Below are 27,263 nucleotides of genomic sequence, written 5' to 3'. Positions count from 1 at the left end.
AAAGGAAGAATACGCAAAGGTAGCACAGAATTGCAGGGATGGTGTCAAGAAGGCTAAAGCTGAGAATGAGCTGAGGTTAGCGAGGGATGCTAAAAGCAACAAAAAAGCTTTCTTCAGATACATCCATAGTAACAGACAGAGAAAAGAAATGGTGGTTCAGCTACTCAATGAAGATGATAAAACGAGAACAGATGACAAAGAAGAGGCAGAAGTGCTCAGTTCCTACTTTGCCTCTCCAAAAAAAGGATCCGTGACCCTCCTGGCAAACGTGAAGTTGAAGTTGCAGCTTGAGAGTGATAAAAAAAATGGTCAAGAAATACCTAATCACTTTGACCCCTTGCTGGATTGTCACCTTGCAGTGGTGAGTGGGCTTGCGTGTTCCAATGAACCCTGTGAGCAATGCCGTCGGGAGTCATGTACTCCCAGCAGGGTCACCCATGGCGGTAAGGTCAAGGGAGAGGAACCAGACAAAGAACGATCCAAGAAAGTCCTCAACGGCAGAACAGGCGGAGGATAACAATGTGTACGTGACAACTGCTGTGAAGGCGGATGAAGGCTGCAGCAGATAAAAGGCTTCCAATCGTCGTGGTATCCTTGCCATTGGATCAAAGCCTTTTTCTGTAAAGATTATGTGTTGATCGTCGTGTGCCGATCTCCCCACATAAAACAAATTCACGCACAGGCGTCTTCCAACCAAATTATCTTGGAAGACAATCTTACTCGGTCACGAGTGATCGCCAACCAATCACTTTGAATGAGTTCAGATCTCCAGGGCCTGATGAACTACATCCTAGAGTGTATTGAAGGAATTGGCTGAAGAACTCTCAGAACCACTGTCTATTACTTTGCAAAATCGTGGAGGATGGGTGAAGTGACAGATGAGTGGAGAAGGGCTAATGTCCATATCTTCAAAAAGGAGGAACCGGGGAACTACAAACCAATCAACCTGACATCAATTCCTGGGAAAATTCTGGAGCAGATCATAAAGCGGTCAATCTGTAAGCACCTTGAAACAATGCAGTGATTACTAGAAGCCAACATGGATTTGTCAAGAACAAATCCTGCCAGACTAATCTTATCTCATTTTTTTATTGGGTAACCTCCCTGGTAGATTGTGGGAATGCTGTGGACATAATATATCTCGACTTCAGCAATGCGTTTGACAAAGTGATCCATGATATTCTGATTAGCAAGCTAGCTAAATATGGGCTGGATGTAACAACTATCAGGTGGATCCACAGTTGGCTCCAGAATTGTACTCAAAGAGTGCTTATCAATGGTTCCTTTTCAAACTGGAGGGAGATAACAAGCAGGTCACCACAGGACAGAGTCCTGGGCCCAGTGCTCTTCAACATTTTTATTAACGACTTGGATGAGGAGGTACAGAGCATGCTTATAAGATTTGCAGATGATACAAAATTGGGACCGATAGCTGATATCCTGGAGGACAGAAACAAAATTCAAAGTGATCTTGATAATCTGGAGCATTGGGCTGAAAACAACAGAATAAAATTTAACAGGGATAAGTGCAAAGTTCTACATCTAGGAAAAAGAAACCAAGTGCACAGTTATAACATGGGAGATACTTAGCTCAGCAATGCTACATGCGAGGAGGATCTTGGCATTATTTTTGATCACAAGCTGAATATGAGTCAATAGTGCAATGTGGCTGCAAAACAAACAAATGCTGTTTTAGGCTGCATTAACGGAAGTATAGTTTCCAAATCTCGTGGAGTACTAGTTCCCCTCTATTCAGCACTGGTTAGGCCATATCTTGAGTACTGCGTCCAGTTCTGGTCCCGCACTTCAAGAAGGATGCAGACAATCTGGAACAGGTTCAGAGGAGGGCAATGAGAATGATCAGGGGACTGGAAACAAAGCCCTCTGAGGAGAGACAGAAAGAGCTGGGCATGTTTAGCCTTAAGAAGAGAAGACTGAGGGGGACATATAATAACACTCTTCAAGTACTTGTAAGGTTGTCATACAGAGGAGGGCCAGGTTCTCTTCTTGATCATCCCAGAGTGCAAGACATGGAATAATGGGCTCAAGTTACAGGAAGCCAGATTTCGACTGAACATCAGGAAAGACTTCTTAACTGTTCAAGCGACATGACAGTGGAACCCATTACCTAGATAGATTGTTGGCTTTCCAACACTGGAGGCATTCAAGAGGCAGCTGGACAGTGACCTGTCGGGTATGCTTTAGGTTGGATTCCTGCCTTGAGCAGAGTGTTGGACTCAATGGCCTTATAAGCCTCTTGCAAGTCTATGATTCTGTGTTGTGGACTACAGCTCCCATCATCACAGACCATTGGCCATGTTGACTGGGGACCTGGAATCCAGAACATCTGGATGGCACCAGGTTGGCTACCCCTAAGTTAAGACTAATGATTCTATTAGAGGCCAGAAATTTACTTGCTCATATTCCTGGAATTGTCTCCTGAAGCACTTATGGACTGCTCTCTCGATTTCAGTTTTTGAGTCTTATTTTAAAACCTTCCTTTCTTCCAAACTTTTGGAGCTTCAATTTAGGGGTTTCCCCTGCCCCCTGTATTGTATACTTAGAGTATGTATATTTGAAGCCCTCATTTGTCCTCTATCTCTTTCCCCTTCTTTCCTTTGTTGTCCTCAATTTATTTTATTTAGATTGTATGCCTTATGGGGCAGGGACTTGTTTTCATTGTTTTATTTTATGTACAGCACCACGTCCATCTGATGGCACTATATAAATAAATGATAATACTTTCTGAGATGAGCATAAGGAAGACATTCTAATTCTTTAACAAAAGTGCACTGTTATTAATTGGTGAGGAGACAGAATAATGATACTCAATTTACTTTTCGTTTCCTTCAAGTGTTTAAGAACATAACAGGCACATGCATTAGATAGTATATTTTATCTTTGGAGAGCTATACATAATGCTGGAAAATAACTTACATAAAAATTAAAACAAGTAATCTAGCTGGGGACCAGAACTTAATCTGCTTGTAAATGAGAGAGTCCAGTCCTGGGGAGCTCATGTCAAAGGTAGACCTGTGTAAATCTGCATTCCTGCCAATAAGCTATTTCAAGGGAAGCAGAGGATCTAACTCCACTCTCCCTCCCAAAGAAGTGAGACATTCACACCTGCTTTTGTATGCATTTTCCCCTGACTAGATTGTGCTTTATTACACAGACCATATATGTGTGTTTAGCAATAAATAAGAGAAAAAAAACTCATTTGAAATGTGGTGTTGGAGAAGAGTTTTGCGGATACCATAGACCGCGAAAAAGACAAATAATTGGGTTAGAACAAATTAAACCAGAACTATCACTAGAAGCTAAAATGATGAAACTGAGGTTATACTTTGGACACATAATGAGAAGACATGATTCATTAGAAAAGACAATAATGCTGGGGAAAAGAGGAAGGCCAAACAAGAGATTCCATAAAGGAAGCCACAGATCTGAACTTACAAGATCTGAACAGGATGGTTTATAACAGATGCTACTGGTGGTCACTGATTCTTAGGATCGCTATAAGTCATAATCGACTTGAAGGCACATAACACACAAGCACACAGCAATAAAATGTTTATTTTGTTTATTATAATATTTATGTCCCCCCTTCCTTCCAGTAGGAGCCCAGGGCAGCAAAAAACCCTAAAAACGCTCTAAAATATCATAGAAACAGACTTTAAAATATGTTAAAACAAAAATGTTGGCTTCTATACATTGGTTTAATCCATGGAAAAGAGAATTGGTGAAGTCTTACTGAGTTATGTACTGTTGATTTAAGTGGAACTTTAAGACTGTACTGGGTTATTAAGGAAAAGCAAAACTAATGTAAATTATACAGTTTAATCAGTAATTGTGTCAAATCTGTTTTGTCCTAATAATGAGAATACGGAAAACTGGATGTAAAAAATAAAACTGGGATCTGTTTTTTGTTTATTTTAAATCAATGCATAACACTTTCAATTAGGATGCCTGTTTTGTCATGCATTAGTGTTATCTTGTCATGCTAAACTTTTTACCCTTCCCCCTCTCTCTTAACAGTGGAACTGGAACGTGTTTTTACATGGCTTGGATTTGATGTGAAAAAGTATGATGACAAGGAGTCGATAGAAATTGAGGAACTTCTGCAGAATTGGCAATCCTGTGAAAGCTGGAAAGACAGTGATTGCCTTGTATGCTGCATTCTGTCTCATGGCAAATCTGGAGAAATTTATGCAACGGATGGGCGTCTCATCCCAATCCGTGCTATCACGTCCTACTTCACAGCCAGACAGTGTCCTTTGCTGGCTAATAAGCCCAAACTCTTTTTTATCCAGGCATGTCAAGGTACAAAGATTCAACAGCCTGTCTATCTTGAGCCGGACACCCAAGGCCCTGACTCCCTTGCAGCAGATGCGCAGACTTCAGGATTTGTTTCTGAACAGCAGATGCTCTCAAGTATTCCAGAAGAAGCAGACTTCCTTCTTGGCATGGCTACCGTGGATGGTTATTTTTCTTTCCGTCATGTACAACATGGCACATGGTTCATTCAGGCTCTCTGTGACATGCTGCGGGATCTGGTACCAAGGTGATCCTTTTACTAACTGTATATGGCAGTCTCTCCACTGTTGTAATCTAGTATATTGGATAAAACACCTTGGCTTGAATCCAACAAAGCCATACTTGGAGTTTAGACCCATTGAAATGAATAGACTTAAGTTTGACAAGTCCATGGATTTCAATGAGATGTAGTACAGCTATCAATGTTCGTTGACTTCACGTTGGTTAATCCACTGAATTTGAACTAATGTCTGTATTTCCAAAACTTAGTTATATGAAGTTGCAGAAGAAATGTAGTCCAGGGTTTCTGTCATTGTGCTACAGAGATGGGGAAAGCTATACCTCGTATCTTCTTTGCGTACACTATCAAGGAAAAAAATGACCAGGAGGCAGGCTACAAGGCTCATCCTGACCAGGGCCAAATTCACACCATACATTTATTCCATTATTATTCCACTTTAAACAGTCATGGCCTCCCCCAAAGAATTCTGGGAAGTGTAGTTTGTTAAGGGTTCTAAGAGTTGTTGGACATTTATTCCACTATTATTCCACTTTAAACAGTCATGGCTTCCCTCAAAGAATCCTGGGAAGGGTAGTCTGTGAAGGGTGCTGAGTGTTGTTAGGAGACCCCTATGCTCCTCATAGAGCTAACCGTTAAACTGTGTATTCTGTCTTTCACAGTTTCATAGGTCAAATAGTGGTAGTGCTTGGGGAACATTGCTCGACACCGTGGGACCTCCAATGTGGAGTCCCGCAGGGATCGGTTCTGTCCCCCATGCTTTTCAACATCTACATGAAGCCGTTGGGTGCGGTCATCAGGAGTTTTGGAGTGCATTGTCATCAGTACGCTGATGACACGCAGCTCTACTTCTCCTTTTCATCTTCTTCAGGTGAGGCTGTCAATGTGCTGAACCGCTGCCTGGCCGCGATAATGGACTGGATGGGAGCTAACAAACTGAGGCTCAATCCAGACAAGACTGAGATGCTGCTCGTGGATGGTTTCTCTGACTAGGTGGTGGATATTTACCCTGTCCTGGATGGGGTTACACTCCCCCTAAAGGAGCAGGTTCATAGTCTGGGAGTTTTCTTAGATCTTTCCCTGTCACTTGAGGCTCAAGTGGCCTCGGTGGCTCGGAACGCGTTCTACCAACTTCAGTTGGTAGCCCAGCTACGTCCCTACCTGAGCAGAGGGGACCTTACATCAGTTGTACATGCTCTGGTAACCTCGCGATTAGACTACTGCAATGCGCTCTACGTTGGGCTGCCTTTGAAGACAGTTCGGAAGCTACAGCTTGTCCAAAATGCGGCGGCCAAATAACGAGGACCAAGCAGTCGGAACACATAACACCTGTTCTGGCTCGCTTACATTGGCTGCCAATATGCTTCCGGGCCAGATTCAAAGTGTTGGTTTTAACCTATAAAGCCCTATACGGCGTGGGACCACAATACCTGTCAGAATGCCTCTCCCGATATGAACCTGCCCGGACACTGCGCTCTACACCGAAGGCCCTCCTCCGAGTCCCAACTCATAGAGAGGCTTGGAGGGTGGTGACAAGAACTAGGGCCTTCTCAGTGGTGGCCCCCGAACTCTGGAATAGTTTCCCCGTTGAGGTGCGTACGGCGCCGACGCTGCTGTCTTTTCGGCGCCAGCTTAAGACCTGCCTCTTTTCTATGGCGTTTTAATTTAAATTTTAAATAATTATGTAATCTGATTTTTGTACTTTATACATTTTTGTAATATTTATTATGCACTTTTTATGAGATGTATTTTGTATTTTCTGTTGTACACCGCCCAGAGAGCTATCGCTAGTCGGGCGGTATAAAAATCTAATAAATTAATTAAATAAATAAATAGGAAAAAGTGGCGAGGACCACTATCTTAGATGGTTTGTGTGTACTAACTGTGTGTACTAACTGAACAACATCTCTGTACACAAAGGAAGTATAGCTCAGATTAGCAGGTGCTGTGAGGGACCAACACTAGGGTGGCCTCATGTACCATTTCCAAACTTCCCTAAGGCATCTGGTAACTGCTGAGAGACAGTGCAGAACTTAGTGTGAACCCTTCAAGTGGATTCTTATCTTCAAAGACAGCCACTCGTGAATGCGATTTACTAATTTTTTTATTTATTTTATTACCCATCACTAGCTAAAAGGGTCTTTGCAAGCAGAAGCACCTTTTGAAAGATAAGTGCCCCAATTTAGCTGGGACCTGTGCTAATGCATAAGAAGACATTCCTAGCTGTGAGGTGCATGAGTGGTGATGCTCAAGGAATTCAGTTAATTGTGAAATCCAATGCACTTCCCAGATTAATGTGTAGATCAGACTGCAGTTATCTTCCAATTTTTGCATTTATCTGAATGCTCAAAAAGCATATCAAAATGTGTATTTTAGGATAAAATCCTTTTAGAAATGTGTGCATTAAGAAAAACATAAATTTAAATAATATTTTGTGATCTAATATATTATTTAAATGCTGCCAGTGCCTCTGAGTATCAGCTGCTGGGAATCACAAGTGAGGAGACTACTGCTGTGTCCAGGGCCTGCTGTCAGCCTTCCCATGGGCATCTGGCTGGCCACTGTGAGAGCAGGATGCTGGACTCAATGGGCCTTTGGACTGATCCAGCAGAGCTCTTACTTAGATAGATACAAATTTTAAAAAATGAATGTTTATGCATACTTTTAAAAACACAGATTAATATGGGAACAGGGTAGAATGAACACATGTGAAATTGACAGGACAGAAATGAAACTTTTAAATCAATCCCTAATGAGGTGAAAGCTGTATGCAAATGAGCAGTGTGCACATAGCTGCACAATCCCACTAATATAGTGGGGAAGGGCAGCAGAGGGGGCAGAGTTTGTTCTGTGTTGTTGTCCTACACTCCCTCCTCCTTGAACAGAGAACTGGTGCTACTGGCAATTCTCTGCTGGGAAGGTCATCTCAGGAGCGAAATAGGCTGCCCAAGTGCAAGAGAGTGGGGGTGGAAGTAGACTTAAGACACAGCAGATCATGCTAAAGAAAAATCTCTGATCCAGGGCTACAACTGACCTTGTGCTTTTCCTCTTTAATGTTCTATACTAGTTCATAATTAATGCTCATAGGACCGTAAATAACAGTGGAAGAAGTATTGCATTCTAATCTATTTGTGCTTTAATTCTCTTTGCAGAGGTGAAGATGTCTTGTCCATTCTTACAGCAGTCAATGCAGACGTGAGCAACCGTTCAGACTCTCATGGGTTAAAGAAGCAGATGCCACAGCCAGCTTACACCCTCAGGAAGAAACTGATATTTCCTGTGCCCAGTGATCCTTTTCCACTGTTATAGTAGCTGTAGAATTTTTGTTGGCCATCAATCATTGTGGATCATTGAAGACCACTTGACTAGTGGTTTTGGTTGTAGAAAAAGTAAAGCTATCTCCGTCTTGGCTTTCAAATAATCTTCCCCATGCTTTGAGCATACCAGAGAATTCCACTTAGAATTTGTGTCTGGATGGTGAGAGAGAAGCCATCTCATCTTCTCTCTGCCTTCCACCAATGGGAGTGTGGATTTGTACTTCAGCTGTCCATGTACCATATTGACATACTCCTATCTAGTCATTTCTGCAAATGGTAGCCTCAACATATAAATACAAGCACCCCAGCCCAAACAACCACTCAGCATTTTGAGATATTTTTTTCCTCCCAGTAATTTACTTGTAGCCTACTGTATCTGCCATTATGCTTCAAGCCCCACCTGTTATATCATCTAAACAGAGCCTCTGTTGGCAGAGCCAATCATACTAGGTACTGTGAACCAGTACAGCAAGAAGATTGCTTTCATGTGCTGCTTGGAACTTCCAGAGGTAACTGCTTAATACTGGACTGAATGGATCCTGATCTGATTCTAGAATTGCCACAACAGAAGTATCATCAGCTTTTACTTTGAGAGAACTACCTTGGGGGCCAGATCCCTTTTAACAATGATTTATGTACACGTGTAGTGTATCAAAGATGCTTCTTTTCTCACAGCCATCATCATGGCAAGAAAAGTGTCATCTGTTGATTTCTATCTAGCACAGTGCCACTATCCATTTAATAACGTTCAAGGTTGGGGATGTTATGATTTGTTATTGGACTACAACTACAACTTCCCTTGATCCTTGTGCATTGGCCATGCAGGCTGGAGTCCAACGTATATATTCATACCAACTGCAGGCAATTATTTTAGCAAGTTGTAACTTAGCATGGTTTTCACAGAATATGGAAGTAAATAGGGAAGATGAGGCTAGCGCACTCTTGCCCTTTAGAAGTCCTCTCCTTCCCAACCCTTGCATGTCTGTACAAGATTAAAAGCTTGGGTTGGTGGATTTTTAGAAGGCAAATGGGGCTACCGGTGGCTTGTGCCAGACAAAGAATTAAAAGGTCTCACAATAACAAGTTGTGGAAAGACAGTAAATAGGAAAAGAGCTCATATGCAGGTCCTCTAGGAAATAGGTTAGAGAACATCTGTCCTGTTCTATAGGGTTTGGAAATAAAGTCTGAGCATTACAATCAGCAGAATGAGGGACACAGTGTGAAAAGAAAATCAAGATGACAAGTGACAAAATGCTAATCTAGGCTGTCTGATTGAGAAGACCTCAAGAAGGAAAGCGAAGAGACTGTAAATGCTGGGACAAGATAGGCAAAGAGGAAATAGTACTACTGTTCACCTCAGATCCCTAAAAAGAAGGGAATTACCTCTACCAGCAAAAAAATAGAAAACCCCAATCAATATACCTTTAAGGGCTCATTGTGTGAGTGTCTTACAGACACAATTAATAAAAACCCATTATTTGTACAGTCGTGTTACATGAATAAATTAAATTGTTTTGACATACATGTCTTCCTGTTATATTCTCTAAACTACCTGTACATTGGTCAGATACCTATTGCACAGCTGCGATAGCAGGAGAGCAAACCATTCCCATTTTTACACATACACCCCCAACCCTCTCTACAAGCCCACCCATTGCAACTAAGCAACACCGAAAGCTAGTTCAGAAAAACTCAACCTATAAAATCACAATTCCTTGGCATGGCATGTAATAGCACGCAAACACAGCTTTAATTATTATGTAGATAGTTTATAACTCTGGACATCACCTCATGCACAAGGCAGCAGCATTTTTTAAAAACCCCACTGCTGTCATGGGACAGGAAAACTTCCGCTTAGCTCTCTCCCACATTTAAATGAAAAGGGCTTGGATGTTAAATTCAGCTAAGCTGGGTCCTCTTGTTTTATATACCTAGGCTATACACATCCACCACCAGTGCCAGAGAACTGTTCACTGTATATATACAAAGTGGTGATTGACATAAGTGAATGACAGCCCTATTTTGTTCTCATGTTCAGGAGCAGAAAGGCAGGAAAAGAGAAATATGACACACGATTACTCGGCAGTAGCTAATGTTAGAGTGAACAACATAATGGCTTATATCGGCAAATAATCTCCAATTATTCTAGGAGTGCAGATTTGGCTTTAAATGCAGGATCTTGGGAAGAAAAGCAGGTTCATGCTGACCTGCCATAGTCAAAACACTTGTTGGTTTCTTACTCATCGTCCTAGTCAAATGTCTCAAAGCTGCCAGTTAGGTGGGCACGTTGATTGAATATCTCTTCATTCTTCCTAATGAGCTTGCGCCTGAGGAGGAGATTAGTAGTAGTTACACATTCTTTCTGCATCTGTATATCTAACTTCATACAGACGGGAAACCAACATGGTGCTCTCCAGGCGTTGTGGACTCCCAGCTTGCATCATCCCTTAACATTGCACATGCTGATGGGACTTGTAGACCAATAACATCCGGAGGGCAGCATGTTCACTACACCTGCTTTAGCTCTCAAACCCTAGCAGGCACAGGAGGTACAATCTAGCAATAGCTAGGCATGACTAAGTTCCATTGAAAAACCATGGAATCTGATCTAGTATGACTAATGGTAAGTCACTTTGGGTTGTATCCCATGCCATGCAAGCAGTGTTCCACTCACCCAACAGAACTTCCTCTCCTTTCCCCAGACATCCCCCAAATCCGCTCCAAGCATTTCCCCAATCTTCAGATTTTTTAGGGTACATTGGGTGCTGGAGAGGAGAGGGAAGTTACATTTGTGCAAGTGGAAGTTAGTTGCACAAGTGGAACAGCAGCATTGGACACAATCCTGTGATTTCAATTAGACTTGCAGCTGAATCCTAATCACAATTTTTTTAAAAGAACTGAACTCCATTTATTTTCAGGGAACTAACTCCCAAGAAGTGAGAATTAGGTGTGGTGTAGTGGTTAAGGTGTTGGACTATAACCTGGGAGACCAGGATTCGAATCCCCACACAGCCATGAAGTTCACTGGGTGATCTTGGGCCAGTCATTGCCTCTCAGCCTCAGAGGAAGGCAATGGTAAACCCCCTCTGAATACTGCTTACCATGAAAACCCTATTCATAGGGTTGCGATAAGTCGGAAACGACTTGAAGGCAGTCCATTTCCATTTAGGGATGATGAAGAATATCTGCTAAATCGGACTTAGTACCGGATTCTGACTGAATTCTTCAGTATTTTTTTGGACCGGCATTGATTTCTTGCGGTTGGCTGCCACTATAATTGGCATGGATTTTTTCCTGAATTTTTCCTCCTATTTTACATAATTATCTTCATAATTTCCTCAAAGTTGCTACATTTGTAACAGTGTAGGTGTGATAATCACCATTTGTCCATTATATATTATGAACAAAATTACGTTATCGCCATAAAATGCAAAAAATATTGGCTGCCTGGCCTGCTTCTGGCTATAAATGTCATCAATGTTAATTGTCAAATCATCCTGTAATTTCATGTTTTTCATACAAGGCAGCTCAAAGCAGTCTGAATCTCCATCCTCTTGAGCAGGAAACATGATGATGAGAGAGACTGATCCCCGTGACCCACCCCGCTCCACTTTCATTGTTGTCCTCAGCTCATCAGGGGCGCTCTCTCTCTCTCTCTCTCTCTCTCTCTCTCTCTCTCCTAAATGTGTGTGTGTGAGTAAAAATACAAGGTGGTACTAGTGGTGGTGCTGGTGATGCTGCAGTGCTGCTGACAAACTAATTGAAGAACAGTGAATAGCAAAAGGAAGGGGAATCATTAAGCAGCACATGTTAGCCTGAGACAAGACACAGACTCAAAGGCCTCATTGATATGTAAATAGGAAAAACATGCGGAACACTGACCATTTACATAAGTATAACCAACTCAAAATTAAAACAAATTAATTAAAAATGCAAACTTTAAATATAAGAAATTGTTGTTGTTATGTGCCTTCAAGTCGATTACGACTTATGGCGACCCTATGAATCAGTGACCTCCAAGAGCATCTGTCAGGAACTGCCCTGTTCAGATCTTGTAAGTTCAGGTCTGTGGCTTCCTTTATGGAATCTCTTGTTTGGCGTTCTTCTTTTTCTACTCCCTGCTGTCTTCCCCAGCATTATTGTCTTTTCTAGTGAATCCTGTCTTCTCATGATGTGTCCAAAGTATGCTAACCTCAGTTTCATCATTTTAGCTTCTAGTGACAGTTCTAGTTTAATTTGTTCTAACACCCAATTATTTGTCTTTTTCTCAGTCCATGGTATGCGCAAAGCTCTCCTCCAGCACCACATTTCAAATGAGTTGATTTTTCTCTTATCCACCTTTTTCACTGTCCAACTTTCACATCCATACATAGAGATTGGGAATACCATGGTCTGAATGATCCTGACTTTAGTGTTCAGTGATACATCATTGCATTTGAGGAACTTTTCTAGTTTTCTCACAGCTACCCTACCCAGTCTTGGCCTTCTGATTTCTTGACTATTGTGTCCATTTTGGTTAATAACTGTGCCAAGGTATTGATAATCCTTCACAAGTTCAATGTCCTCATTGGCAACTGTAAAGTTACATAAATCTTCTGTTGTCATTACTTTAGTCTTCTTGACGTTCAGCTGTAGTCCTACTTTTGTGCTTTCCTCTTTAACTTTCATCAGCATTCATTTCAAATCATTACTGGTTTCTGCTAAGAGTATGGTATCGTCTGCATATCTTAAATTATTGATGTTTCTCCCTCCAGTTTTCACACCTCCTTCATCTTGGTCCAATCCTGCTTTCCGTATGATATGTTCTGAGTACAGATTAAACAAATAGTGTGATAAAATACACCCCTGTCTCACACCCTTTCCGACGGGGAACCGATCGGTTTCTCCATATTCTGTCCTTACAGTAGCCTCTTGTCCAGAGTATAGGTTGTGCATCAGGACAATCAGATGCTGTGGCACCCCCATTTCTTTTAAAGCATTCCATAGTTTTTCATGATCTACACAGTCAAAGGCTTTGCTGTAGTCTATAAAGCACAGGGTGATTTTCTTCTGAAATTCCTTGCTCCGTTCCATTATCCAACATATGTTTGCGATATTGTCAGCTCTACACTGCGTCAGCAGTGCCGGTGGGGGCTGGAAATTCCTGGGTGGTTGGCAGGGAAGCAAAGTCCTTAGCCGGCAGTCTGGCCATAAATCTGCCAGGTCTTAGGAGGAGGGAATCTGATAAGGCCCCGGCCTGTCCGAAGCATACTTGCCGAGTCAGGAGTCCAGAAGCGAGGTCAGTAGAGGTCTGGGATCAAGTGCCAAGGGGTCAGTCCAAAGAGGTTGCAAGGAAACTAGGAATACACGAAGCCACGCCTGACGTTGCAGTCAGCAACAAGCTGCAGCCAAGGTGTGCCTTATAAAGAGCAAGGTTGACAGCAGGTGTGAGTCCTCAGCGTTTGGGCCTTAAGGAGACAGGCCTGCCTCTCTTCTGCCTGACCTTCTGCTGTCTACGTTCTGCAGGTGAGGGGGGAGTATCCTGTTCACTGTCTGTGTCTGGCTGCAGGGACTCTGCTGTATCTGGGGTGCTCTGCAGCTGAGGGGCAGAAGGAGCTGGATTCTCAGGAGGCTCCTCCATGTCTCCTTCTGAGTCTGCTGCTCCTGGGTCTGCTGCTGTTACTCCCGAGTCGTCCTCATCTGAGGAGTCCTCTGACGGGGCCATGACAGATATGATCTCTGGTGCCTCTTCCCTTGCTAAATCCAGCTTGGACGTCTGGCATTTCTCGCTTCATATATGGTAACAGCCTTTGTTGTAGAATCTTGAGCATTACTTTACTTGCATAATAAATTAGGTAACAGATAAATAAATATAAATAATTCAGCAAATACTTAGAACAAGTCTGTTACAGAATATGAATATTCAGAGGGGTGTAGAATCCATCCAGCTCTGGTGACAACTGAGCAATATACATAATACAAATAAAGCCAAAGAATTTTACTGAGGAATGTACCAACATCTCTTGCAATATAGATCAAGAGTTTGCTTCACAAACAATTCTATGGGAAACCTTTATATAACTTGTGAAAAGCTCCTCAAGAGATAAATACTTAGCTCACTATTTGGATTTGGAAGATATTTTTTTCCCTACCTCAGAATGACATTTTCTTCTACCAAAGAAGAGATATTAATTCGATGTTTCTCTTCAATTGATGCAATTCGTTGCTGGATACTTTTCTCCATCTCTGCTGTGTTGGCTTTCTGTAAAGAGGAGGAAATGGAACAGAGGGGTAAGCAGAAAGAAGAGATCATATGAATCCACACCAGGCATTGGTCAATCTAGGTTCATATCGTCCTCCTCTTACTGGCAATTGGGAGAGTATCTGACAGCACAGCTCTCTGTCATTCCTTTAAATTGGGGTTGATGATTACCTGTAGATAAAAGAGTTAGGTTCTCCATCATTATTTGGTGGGACCCAGGAATTGACAATTTTCAGTTGCTTATCATCTACTTCCAGTTGCTTGGGTCTCCAACGCCCATCAGCAATTGCCAACATGGCCAATGGCCAAGTATAATGGGAATTGTAGTCCAACAACATCTGGAGGCGGCCAGGTTAGAGAAGACTGAAATAGATCAACAGTATCAGTCCTTTGGGATTTGCCTGCTTCAATCTATCAGAACAAAAGTTAAACTAGTATATCTTAGACCGATCAGTAAAAGTCAAATTTGTTTAAGAAGCATTACAATGTGAATTACTCAGCATCTAAAAACATCTCCTTTAATTTTATGAATTATGGTGCAAAAGTTCAAGCAATCCATGTTGAATTCAGCAACACAAGTCAGAGCCAGTTTGGTGAAGTGGATAGAGCAGTATTTCCCAAATTTCTGATTAGCTGAAACACACTTTTTTCCCCAAATTAAAACTGGAAGCACAGTTACTTATAAAAAAAATGGCAGAAGGCACACAAAGGTTGGTGACTCACATTGAGACACAGAAGATGAATTCCTATGAAGGTGAGCAAATTTAGGGGCACCTCTATGCAAAATGTGACTGGATATTCAATCACTCTTGACATCAGAATTATCTGCCTTTGGATGAAATGGATTGGAAGGAAGGAGCTTCACAGTCTTTCAAACAATTTCTTATGGCACACAAGTGATTCTGGGAGGTATTCGGCAAAATTATAGCACTAGTAACTAAATCATTAGCACTAGTACAACGGGACTTCACCTTCTCTTCTCCTCTCACTTGTGCCCTGCGCCATCTCCCAACCTGCTCCAGAGGGTTGGGGGAACCCCCGGAATAGATTTAGGGGGCATATGGGGCAGGAGGAAGAGAGTTAATGTTCCATTGTGTGAGGAGAAATTCTCACTTAGCACTAAGCTGAATACAACTGTCAGACTCAAGTCATTTTATCATTTCTTGACACACAGTTTAGGAATGATGGGGATAGAGTCATTCTGTTTTGGCCATAAACACACATACAAAAAATGAAGTCCCATTGAATTCAGTGGGACCTTCTTCTGAGTAAACAAGCTTAGGATCATACCTAGCCTAAATGAGATAAGACTTTATATGCTACCTTAAGTTTCTTACAAGGAAAGGCAGGATGAAAATGAGATAAAGCAGATTAATCTATTTTATTTACGATAACTTGTGTGCTGCCACCTCTAAACAGAGCTGTCCTAGTTTCTGCAGAATGACACGTGGTGGTCTTAATGAAATGCCAGAGACAGATAATACATTTAAAGAGCCATGTCATAGAAAGCACACATTAAATATTGTTACATTTATGCCATGCTCTGTTCCCCTTCACCACTCGGAGACCTGGGCATTATTGACATTTCTCAAATGCTGGATCATCTACTCCCCAATTCTCACCTCATTCTGCAGTTCCATCTCTGTGTTGTGAAGAGAGGAGGCGATAGCATCCAAAGTCTCATTCTTCTCCTTCAGTTCTGCCTCCAAAGTCTGTTATTGGATAAAAGAAATTGTAACCAATTAAGTTAATGCATTCATATTCAGCACATCCACAATTGTTCGGAGCAGCTCACAACATCAATTAAAAAAATAACTTAATACAATAAAACAAACTAAAATGTAAATCCATTCCTAAGACACCTCCAGAGCCAAGGCACATTCCCCTCCCCCATCTGACCAAAGACCTGCATTTTACATACAGAGGCGTCTAAAGGCTAGAAGGATCACTGAAGGACTCTGGGAAGCGTTAATTTGACAAAGCCCAGACACTGAAAAAGCCCTGCTCCTTTCTGTTGACGGGTTTTAATGATGTAATTTTAGAGATTTTTCAAATCAGTGTAATGACAACAAAACAATAAATTTGTCCCCCCCCCCATTTTCAGTACCCAAGTTCATAAACATCTTCACTAGGATTATCCACTGACAATTTAATCTCTTAGAGCAGGAGTGGGGAACCTCAGTCCCAGGGCCCAAATACAGCCCTCTAAGCCTCTCTCTCTATGGTCCTCAGACTACAACCCCTTCTCAGCCACAGTCCCCTTCTCTCCTGGCCACACCTCTTCCTTCACACCCTCCTTGAGGGTTTTTGCCTGGCTGGAATGTGTCCTTGAATTCTGATAATGCCTAGACAGAGGACAGAGAGTGGTGTGGGAGTATATGTAGAAAGTAGCCTACTGAATAAAGGTGCCTAGAAGGGAATGCGGCCCTCAGGCTGAAAAATGTTTCCTAGCTCTGTCTTAAAGGGATAGTATTCAGAGCAGGGCTCTCAGTCTTAAAAGGACACTCTGTGGTGCTGGCATAACGGGTAGAGCTGGCTGCCCATTAATTCACCACATTCCTGTTAAAAGAAAACTGCTTGTGTTTCATCAGGGTCATCTGAACTGAAGCACACAAGGGTTATCACCACCACCACCACCTGCAGTTTCCCTAAGGTTGGACATATTTACAGAGCCCATTAACTACCCACACTGTGTCACGCCCAGAGTTAATATAATCCAAAGCAAACATTCCCAATTGGTACAGAGACATACAGGCTTCACAAACTGGGGAGATTCTATACATGCCCCATGAATTACAATCAGCATAGATTTGCAGGCTAATTCTTGAAAAACTATACATACTACGGGTTGTATCCAACACTGCCATTCCGCTTGTCCAACAGAACCTCCCCCTCCTCTCTTCTCCCTTGCATCCCCCATGCACCTTCAAAATCTGTTCCAGAGGGTTAAGGAAACCCAGATTCAGAAGGGGCATGGGGAGAGGTGAGGAAGGGAAATCCCATTGCATGAGTGGAATGCCATTTGTGCAGCCTTGGATATAACCCCTATTATTTATTCGCATGCAGCATAATCCTATACATGTCTTCGCATATGTACGTTCCACTAAATTCAGTTGGGCTTATTCTCAAGTATGTATGTATAGGACTGTAATCTTAGTCAATTTATAAGACAGCTTTTTGCAACAGTATTCTCAGGGCAGTGTACAAGTGAAAACAAAACAAATACAACATAAGAACAAAACCAGAGAGAATTGCAGAAGCTGCAGCACTAGAACCAGTTCATAAAATATGCTCAGATGTTTGGGCAACTAAAGGAAAGTCTTTGCCTAGTGCTGAAAAGACATCAAGGTTGACACCCAACAAGCATCTTTGCAGAGGGCATCCTATATCCATGCCCCAAAAGTCCTCTCTCTGATAGCCACCCACCAAACTGCAGATGGTAGGGAGAATCTGGAAGAGTGTCTCAGGTGAAAAATATAAGACTTAGGCAGATGGACAATGTCCCTTTAAGACTGATCTTAAAAAAAGGTTATTGACAAATAATCTGCAATGAAGACAATTAACATCTCAGATATTCGAGCCTTCTATCACAGCCTTTGAGGCTGATTTTCCCATTTTTGCTAATAATGATGAATAAAGCTAATAAGCTTTAATAGAAAGAGGAGATCCATTCCGGCACAGTCGGGAAACAAAATTGGCAGAGAGCTAAAGCAGAGTGCCCATTTCTGCACCAAATCTCTATCGGATTTTTTTTAAAGGGAGTTTGTGATGTTCCTATATTAATGTATATATGGTAAGTGTTGTTGTTTAGAAAATACATGGTAAGTGGAGTGAAAGAGGGGGAGTGAATGGGCAGTAGAATGCGAGATGATTGGCTGAGTGTTTAAAATGGCTGAACGTATAAAAGGAAGAGTGAGAGTGGAATCTGGGGGGGGAGAAGAGAACTGAGTGGGTTGCTTGGTGGGGTTTAGAGAGTTGTTTGCCAGGAGGGAGGTGGAGTTCGGATTAGTATTGAGTAAAACCATATGCTTATGTGCCTTAAGAAGAAATCTTGTTAATCTTGTTAGCTTTGTTATCTGTAATAAATACTTAATTTGGTTTACCAAAGGCCTGATCCTTGGCTGAGGTTTCACAGACCAGAAGGGAGGGTAAGGTAATGACCAAGGCTGAAGGGGAACTGTAACAAATGGTGGCAGCGGTGAAGAGAATAACAATACCAGTATTCAGAGTCTCTGGGAATACTAGTATTGGGACGTTACTGGTGGTTGCCTAGCAGGGGGATCTGTTGAGATCTGTGCTAGAGCGGGGAGAGAAACCATAAGAGAGAGCGGTCCAGACTGGTGGAGTCCCTGGTGGTGCCTAGTGACAGGCAGTAACCACGAGCAGGTAGGAACCTGACAGGGAGAGCCAGGGAAGGGCATCACATGTGGTGGCAGTAGCGGTGGGATACGAACAACAGAGAATCCAGATACGAACCAAAGAGAGTCCCAAAGACACGTGGTGACAAAGGAGACTACGTCACAGGTGTTGGCTGTAGCAGTGAGATACGAATACTAGACAATCCCTAATAGTTGTGTGGCAAACAGAAATAACAAAACAAGATTACTTGTGAGAGTGACTGGCAAAGAGTGTGTGGCAAAGAGTGAGTGAACTCAAACACCATGGCTGAATACATAAAAATGAAAAGAGAGGAGCTGGTGGAGAAGTGCATAACATTCAATTTACCTCACGAGGGTAAAGGGGTAGATGAATTGAGGGTAGCACTTATAGGATTTGCTACTGCCCAGCAAAAACAACCGGTCAGGGAAGAGACCCCAGAAGGATATATAAGCAATCCCGCTTATATAGAGTACTTGAGAGAGAAGTTGAAGATGGAAACTGAGAGATTGAGGATGGAAGGTGCAGAGAAGGAAAAACAGAGAGAGTTGGAAGCTGAGAGATTGAGGATGGAGGCTGAGGAAAAAGACAAACAGAGAGAGTTGGAAGCTGAGAGATTGAGGATGGAGGCTGAGGAAAAAGACAAGCAGAGGGAGTTGGAAACTGAGAGATTGAGGATGGAAACTGAGAGAATGAGAGTGGATGCGGAGATACAAGGGGAAAGATTAAAATTGGAAAGAGAGAAGTTTCATTCTGATGAAACAAGAAAGGACAGAGATGGAGCAAAAATAAAAATTACTCCAAAGGACTTTGCTGTCTATGAGCCTGGTCAAGATCCTCAAATTTACCTCAGCACCTTTGAAAAGGCAGCTCAGTTGTGGGGGCTACCTGAAGATAAATACATGCAGTATTTATCAAACCTGATTAAAGGGGAATTGGCTGAGGTATACCAATATTTCCCCTCAGACAGGCCCGTCACCTATGCTGAATTCAAAGAAGCAGTGTTTAAAAGATTCAGACTGGGGCCTGATTATTTTAGAAAGCTTTTCAGAAATTGCCAGATACAGACAGGGAGGTCTTTTGTGGAGCTGGGGGCAAAACTGATGGACATATTTGGGAAATGGATGACAAGTGCAAAAGCTCAGTCTGTGGAGGAGGTGAAAAACCTCATGATATTGGATCAATTATACCATCAGTTACCACCAGAAATAAGGCTCCTGGTCAAAGACCGTTCCCCTACATCGGTGCAGGAGGCCGCAGAGATGGCGGATCACTTCGCCTCCAACAGAACTGGCTGGGTGGGGAAAACATCAAGAGATTTTAAACCCAGACCATATAATGCTGGCAGAAGGGATGTGGTACCACAGCAAGTGAGTCCTCCAGTAAAATCTGAAGGGCACAGGACACCCCAGAGTGGATCTGTGTACCCTAAAAGTGAGGAGAAATTATGCTACAAATGTGGTAGACCGGGGCACCTACGTTTTCAATGTGAGGTTGCCAACCCCATTAGTAATCCTGCTCAGACAAGGACAGTGAAAACAGAGCCCAAGGCTTTAGAAACAGCGAAAAAGGTTCAGTTCTGCCAGATAAACTGGACAGAAGTAACAGACCTTGATTCGAGTCTGAGAGAGGAAGTGAGTGTACAAGGGGCAAATTATTGGGCATTGCTTGATACTGGTGCCGCTCAGACATTACTGAGGCCAGATTTAATAAAATCTGAGGTAATATTACCTCAGGAAGCTGTGACTATCCAAGGAGTGAGGGGTCAACCAGAAAGTTTGCCTGTGGCCCTGGTGGATATGACTTGGAGAGGCCGAGAGGGCCGATATAAAGTAGGCATTAATGCCCAGCAACAAGAACCAGTAATACTGGGAAGGGATGTAATGGGCACCCAAGGAAAGATCTATGTAGTGACCAGACAGCAACTTGGCAGAGAAAAAGAAGCCATATTAAGGGGGGCTGAAACAAACAGGGTGGAATCTGTTAACCAGCCTCAGGTCACCATAGCAACCACTAGCAGGCCTGCTGAAGGAGACAAACTGTATCAAGTGGTCTCTGATAATGATGAGGCAGATCAATTCAGGGAAGAGCTGCAAAAAGATATAAGTTTGAAGCAGATAAAGGAACAAGCTCTGACCCAACAGATTCCTTTCACTGACAAACTGAGGAATCAAGTTGTGTGTGAGAATGGGATTTTATATAGACTGTGGATGCCTGCTGAGAGAAAGGATGAATGTGAACCAGTGAAGCAATTAATAGTACCTAGCAAATACAGAACCAGATTGCTAGAGGTAGCCCACGATGTCCCATGTGCACGACATCTGGGAATAAAAAAGACCAAGAGGAGATTGGCTGCACACTATTATTGGCCAAACATCTCCAAAGATGTAAAACAACATTGTCTATCTTGTGGAATATGCCAAAAGGTGGGAAAAAGTGGAGTAAAGACTAAGGCACCCTTAAAGCCCCTTCCTATAATTGGACAACCCTTTTATAGAGTGGGAATAGATTTGGTGGGCCCTTTTTCCAAACCCACAAGGCATGGCAAGAAATATCTAGTGGTGGTGGTGGATTTTGCCACCAGGTACCCAGACGCAGAAGCACTAAGATCCGTGGAAGCCCCTGTAGTGGCAGAGGCTTTATTAAAAATCTTTATGAGGCTGGGTTTCCCTCATGAAGTGCTGACGGATCAAGGCAGTGTATTCATGGGAGAAGTGATGCAATGTATGTGGAAATGTTGTGGTCTAAAACATCTAAAGACCACTACTTACCATCCCGCCACTAATGGGTTAACAGAGAGATTCAATGGCGTTTTGAAGGGCGTGATCAGAAGCTATGTTCAAGATCACCCACAAGACTGGGATGAATGGTTGGGATGCTTCTTATTTGCATACAGAGAAGTCCCTCAGGAGTCAACAGGCTTCTCACTCTTTGAACTCATGTTCACTAGAAAAGTGAGGGGACCTTTGGAACTATTAAAAAATTCATGGGAAGGAACCCTGGGAGAGTACAAAACATCTGTAGTAGATTTTGTATTGGAATTCCGCAATAAATTAACATCAATGATGGAGGTGGTGGAAAAGAATTTGAGTCAAGCACAGGAGAAGCAACGTTACTGGTATGAAAGAACAGCCAGGGAACGTGTGTATGATGTGGGAGATATGGTTATGGCGTTCATACCCAGGAAACATGACAAATTACAGGCTAACTGGGAAGGACCATATACCATCAGAGAAAGGCTTGACACAGTGACGTATGTAATTACCACAGACCAATTAAACAAAAGCAAAGTGGTTCATGTAAATATGTTGAAGCCTTACCATACCAGGGATGCACAGGTGTTGCAAGTTACCTTATTCCCTGAGGGAAGTGGGCCTGAACTTCCAGATTTGGTACAGGAAAGCAAAGACAAAGGAGGGGTAGATCAGAGGAGGTGAAGGAGGAAGTAAAAGAGGAGATTCTGAGAGTTTTGAAAACCTATAGGAATCTCTTTAGCAACAAACCTGGCCGAACCAGTATAGTTATACATTCCATTGATACTGGAGATCATGCCCCAATCAGATCTGTTCCGTACCGTGTGAATGGGAAAGTTTTGAATGAGATCAAAAAGGAGGTGGAAGAGATGCTGGAATTAGGAGTGATCAGGGAATCCATCAGTCCCTGGGCCTCAAGTATTGTCCTGGTTCCGAAAAAAGATGGAACGACAAGGTTTTGCATTGATTATCGGCTAATCAATAAAATCACGGTCCCAGATGCGTATCCTATGCCTAGGGTAGACGCAGTGTTAGAGTTATTGGGGGCAGCAACCATTATCTCTACACTAGATCTCTGTAAAGGATTTTGGCAAATGGAACTAGACGAGCAATCCAGAGCCAAAACTGCCTTCAGTACACCAGATGGGTTATATGAGTTTGTGACCTTACCCATGGGACTAAGGAACTCACCAAGTTCATTTCAGAGGATAATCAATACTGTGTTGCGAGGCATGTCAGATTTTGCAGTGGCCTATATCGATGACGTGGCCATTTTTAGCAAGTCGGTGCCTGAGCATGTCCAACACCTGACAACAGTATTGGAGGCCTTAAGAAAAGCAGGCCTCACAATAAAAGCTAAGAAATGCCAGTTTGGACTAAAGGAAGTAATCTATTTAGGACATAAGGTGGGGAGTGGGAAAATCACCCCCTTATGGAGCAAGGTGGAGGCAATACAAGCGTGGCCGATCCCCTTAACCAAAAAACAAGTAAGGGCATTTCTGGGTGTGGCTGGATTTTATAGGAAGTTTGTGAGAAATTTTGGGGAAATAGCAACCCCCTTGCATGAATTAACAAAGAAGTGTTCTGAGCGTGTGGTATGGACGGATGAATGTCAGAAGGCTTTTGATCTACTGAAGCAAGCCTTGTGCCAAGGACCCATATTAATAGCACCAGACTATGAGAAACCATTCATCGTGGCTACAGATGCGTCGGACCTCGCGCTGGGAGTCGTCTTGCTACAGGAGAGAGAAGGCACCAGACATCCAGTGGCATACCTGAGTTGCAAGCTGATGCCGAGGGAGAAAAACTATTCGTTGGTCCAGAAGGAGTGCCTAGCGGTCGTGTGGGGACTGAACAAGTTGCGCCCATACGTGTGGGGACGAAGATTCACAGTGACTACAGATCATCGGGCCTTGTTATGGTTGCAGACTATGAAAAACCATAACACTATGCTGCAGAGGTGGTCCTGGGCCCTACAGGACTATCAGGTGGACTTCCAGTTCATCAAAGGCAAGGACAATGTACTGGCCGATGGACTTTCCAGGCAAGTGGCTGGGACTGCAGTGACGTGACCAGACAGAGGAACAAAGAAAGACATTTTCCCCATAGAGACTTTTATTTGTTAACGCGACGTATAAATCCTGGAACAGGAATAATACTCTGCTGTTGTTTAAGGGGGGGGGGAATGTGATGTTCCTATATTAATGTATATATGGTAAGTGTTGTTGTTTAGAAGATACATGGTAAGTGGAGTGAAAGAGGGGGAGTGAATGGGCAGTAGAATGCGAGATGATTGGCTGAGTGTTTAAAATGGCTGAACGTATAAAAGGAAGAGTGAGAGTGGAATCTGGGGGGGAGAAGAGAACTGAGTGGGTTGCTTGGTGGGGTTTAGAGAGTTGTTTGCCAGGAGGGAGGTGGAGTTTGGATTAGTATTGAGTAAAACCATATGCTTATGTGCCTTAAGAAGAAATCTTGTTAATCTTGTTAGCTTTGTTATCTGTAATAAATACTTAATTTGGTTTACCAAAGGCCTGATCCTTGGCTGGGGTTTCACAGACCAGAAGGGAGGATAAGGTAATGACCAAGGCTGAAGGGGAACTGTAACAAATGGTGGCAGCGGTGAAGAGAATAACAATACCAGTATTCAGAGTCTCTGGGAATACTAGTATTGGGACGTTACTGGTGGTTGCCTAGCAGGGGGATCTGTTGAGATCTGTGCTACAGCGGGGAGAGAAACCATAAGAGAGAGCGGTCCGGACTGGTGGAGTCCCTGGTGGTGCCTAGTGACAGGCAGTAACCACGAGCAGGTAGGAACCTGACAGGGAGAGCCAGGGAAGGGCGTCACAGAGTTCATAAGTCTCTGTTGGGTAGACCAAGGTCTTGGTTGAAAAAGAAGCAAATTATAGAAAGGATAGCTGGGTAGACATGAGAGTTAAGCTTGCGACCTTCTGTGCTTTAAACCTAGCAACATCCCCTGATGGAACACAGCCAGATTCATGGACTAGTACATGAACACAAGTTTCATCTATTTTTCTTTCAGAATTCTTGTCTGTCTGTCTGCCTATCTGAGAAACTAGACTTTCCATATGGACAATGTTGTAACCATTACACCATGCTGGTTCTAGGATGCCTTACTTACCTTTTCTACAGATGCTTCAGTTCCTACTAGTCAAAAGTGTTAACCATACTTGCCTCAACCTTTTTGTTTAACTCAGCTATTTTATCCAAGGAATCTTGTTGCTGCTTTTGGAACTCCTGGAAAACAGAAAGGGAACAGTGTGTAAGGAAAAGTACAAATTTGCACATAACATTTAATTCTAAGTTCTCTTCTGGGCTCACACTGAAGTCTTGGAGGGCATCTCCCTTTTTACAGATGAAGAAATAATTCCATGTTAGGAATGTGCTCTTCTCTTGAGTCCAGTAACTGTTGGCAGAGTACCTAGCCTGGAGGGTCCTCTCTCTACCTTCCTTATTCTGATGCAAACCCACCCAAGTAGAGTTGCATCCCAACGTTTCAAACAGTAACTGCATGGCAAAAAATGTAAAAATATTGTTTGGGAGGTAAACTGGGTTAAGCAAGCAAGGTTTTTTTTGGGGGGGGGGTTCACAAACTTTTTACAATGACATGAGCATTCTAAAGATTTTTGTTGATGCTTAATATATGGGATTCTTTCTGAGGCTCTCCACACTCAACTAATGCATTTAAATCTTCATACGACTGCCCAAATGTATCCATGTGCATCTAACCTTCCCAACTGGTGCTCATATAATGAGTAAAAATGACACAATGAAAACTAAGAACTCCTCAAATCTGGGTGTCATAGAAAGTGTACTGCTCAAGCAAGGCAGGAAAACGAACTGGCACTCCGTGGAAGGGGCCATGGTAACAGTCTGCTTGTGTTCTTTCCTGCCTCAAGCACTAGTAAGGAAGACAATACCCACTTGGTGGTGTCCTGGTGCCCACTGGAGAAATAAAAATGGCAGTTCCAAATAGCACTTAATATAGCACTATATTGCCTAGCATTGCCCTTCCCCACAGCCAAGATCCTTGTGTAACATTTACTCACAAGTAGGTTCCATTGAGCAAAGCCTCTTGCAACATTCATTAAAAGCTTTCTCCTTGCAGGGTCTGCCCTATTTAATCCTTCCTGTTCAGGGCCGCATGCTCATATTTATGTTCAGCCTCTTAATTAGTGATTAATTAAGTAATGGGATTAATGACGAATTGTCTCTTAATTAGTATGTCTTCCACAGGAGCAGGCTTTAACTATTGTCCTCCTTTCATTTTATTTTTTAAAGAAACTCTTTTACAACAAAATAATAGTATGTAAATATAAAAGAAGCCAAGGACAAACACAATGAGAGCAAACTAGTAATTTAAGCCCACCGCCACTGCAGGGAATACAACCTAGCTAATTAAGGGACAATATGTCACTAACTCCCAGGCCATGCCAACAGGATGCATTAAAAGGGGCAAAATCAGTAGCCCAGTAGAGCTTAAAAAAGATGTTTTGTTTTGTTGAAACTCCACTTACCTCTCTCTCTTGTTCATAGACTCTACCTATTAAAAAACTGTTATTCTGAATAATCTTCTTCTGTTCTTCTATCTCCATTTCAAACTTTCTTGTCAAGGATTGCTCTGTGGATAGGATAAGATTTTTAGATTGTTATTATTCATGTGTGCCCTCAAAATCTATACATTTTATTATTTAGCAATTATGTCATTTGCCAGCTATGGTAGCTCTCTGCAGTGGGGTCCCCTAGCAGAATGCTAGTGGTGTGTAGAGAGAGAGGGATGGTTGTGTTTATACTAGGGCAGCCTTTCTGACCCCAGGTCAGAAGCTTCCCCCAGGCACCTGGTTGGCCACTGTGAGAACAGGATGCTGGACTAGATGGGCCACTGGCCTGATCCAGCAGGCTCTTCTTATGTTCTTAAGGCACTCACTGAGCTACTGGGGAAGAACAATAGACAAGTATGAATAATGCTGCGACTAATGACGCAGCTCGGTCAAAGCCAAAAGGAAACCCAGAAGCTGATGCGCACAGATGCGAAAGGAGAGTCTGGAGTTGTACGACGTACACAATAGGAACATGAAATGTGAGAAGGATGAACCAGGGAAAGTTAGAAATTGTCAAGCAAGAAATGGAATGTATCGACATTACAATACTTGGTGTGAGTGAAGTAAAATGGACGGGAATGGGACATTTTCAATAAAAAACTACAAAATATTTTACGCAGGAAATGAGAAATCAAGAAGAAACGGGGTTGCTTTAATAGTGAGAAGTGATGTAGCAAAAGCAATTAGGAGCTATAACGCAGCCTTTCCCAACCAGTGTGCCTCCAGATGTTGGACCACAACTCCCATCTTCCTGACAACTGGCAATGCTGGCTGAGGCTGATGGGAGTTGTGGTCCAACAACATCTGGAGGCACACTGGTTGGGAAAGGCTGCTATAACGCAAGGTCTGAGCGAGTGATATAAATGAGATTTAATGGGAAACCTATTAACATAACCATCATCCAAGTCTACGTTCCAATGGCAAATGCAGAAGAAGAGGAATTGAAAAGATTTTACACAGAAGTACAGGAAGAAACTGATCACACACCAAAACAAGATGTGCTCATAATCTTGGGGGACTGGAATGCAAAAGTAGAGAACAGAGAAGAACTAGGAATTGTGGGGAAATGGGGCTTAGGAGACAGAAATGAAGCAGGAGAAAGACTTATCGAATACTGTGAAGCCAATAATGTGTTTCTTGAAACATATTTTTTTGAGCAACCGAAAATATGACTGTACATGTGGACATCACCAAATGGTCAGTATAGGAATCGAATTGATTATATAATTGGTAGCAGAAGATGGAGAAGTTCCATACTCTCTGCGAAAACAAGACCAGGGGCAGATGGTGGTACAGATCATGAACTGATCATATCAAAAATCAGAGTAAACGTAAATAACAACAAAGCAATCATAATGCCAAAATATAATTTAAATAACATCCCAGAAGAATATAAAAATC

General features: G+C 42.5%; 2 protein-coding genes across 3 annotated transcripts in view; one reads left to right on the top strand and one right to left on the bottom strand.

The window, feature by feature from the left end:
* Window positions 1-9,396, top strand: part of LOC133376256 (caspase-10-like) — a 36,606-nt gene extending 27,210 nt beyond the window's left edge. The window contains exons 8-9 of the mRNA XM_061608005.1: window positions 4,039-4,564; window positions 7,708-9,396. Coding sequence (XP_061463989.1) covers window positions 4,039-4,564; window positions 7,708-7,864 — 683 coding nt within the window. The 3' untranslated portion in view covers window positions 7,865-9,396. The remainder of the gene's footprint in view (window positions 1-4,038; window positions 4,565-7,707) is intronic.
* A 116-nt stretch (window positions 9,397-9,512) lies between these two features.
* The window catches only part of FLACC1 (flagellum associated containing coiled-coil domains 1), a 41,971-nt gene continuing 24,220 nt past the window's right edge, over window positions 9,513-27,263 (bottom strand). For both annotated transcript variants that reach the window (XM_061608006.1, XM_061608007.1), the window contains exons 11-15: window positions 25,779-25,882; window positions 24,436-24,498; window positions 15,736-15,825; window positions 14,004-14,113; window positions 9,513-10,199 (exon numbers count right to left, since the gene is read on the bottom strand). In XM_061608006.1, coding sequence (XP_061463990.1) covers window positions 10,121-10,199; window positions 14,004-14,113; window positions 15,736-15,825; window positions 24,436-24,498; window positions 25,779-25,882 — 446 coding nt within the window. In that variant the 3' untranslated portion in view covers window positions 9,513-10,120. The remainder of the gene's footprint in view (window positions 10,200-14,003; window positions 14,114-15,735; window positions 15,826-24,435; window positions 24,499-25,778; window positions 25,883-27,263) is intronic.

This window comes from Rhineura floridana, chromosome 2, assembly GCF_030035675.1.
Source record: "Rhineura floridana isolate rRhiFlo1 chromosome 2, rRhiFlo1.hap2, whole genome shotgun sequence".
NCBI classification, from domain to species: Eukaryota; Metazoa; Chordata; class Lepidosauria; order Squamata; family Rhineuridae; genus Rhineura; species Rhineura floridana.
This window is presented reverse-complemented; position numbering and strand designations above follow the sequence as displayed.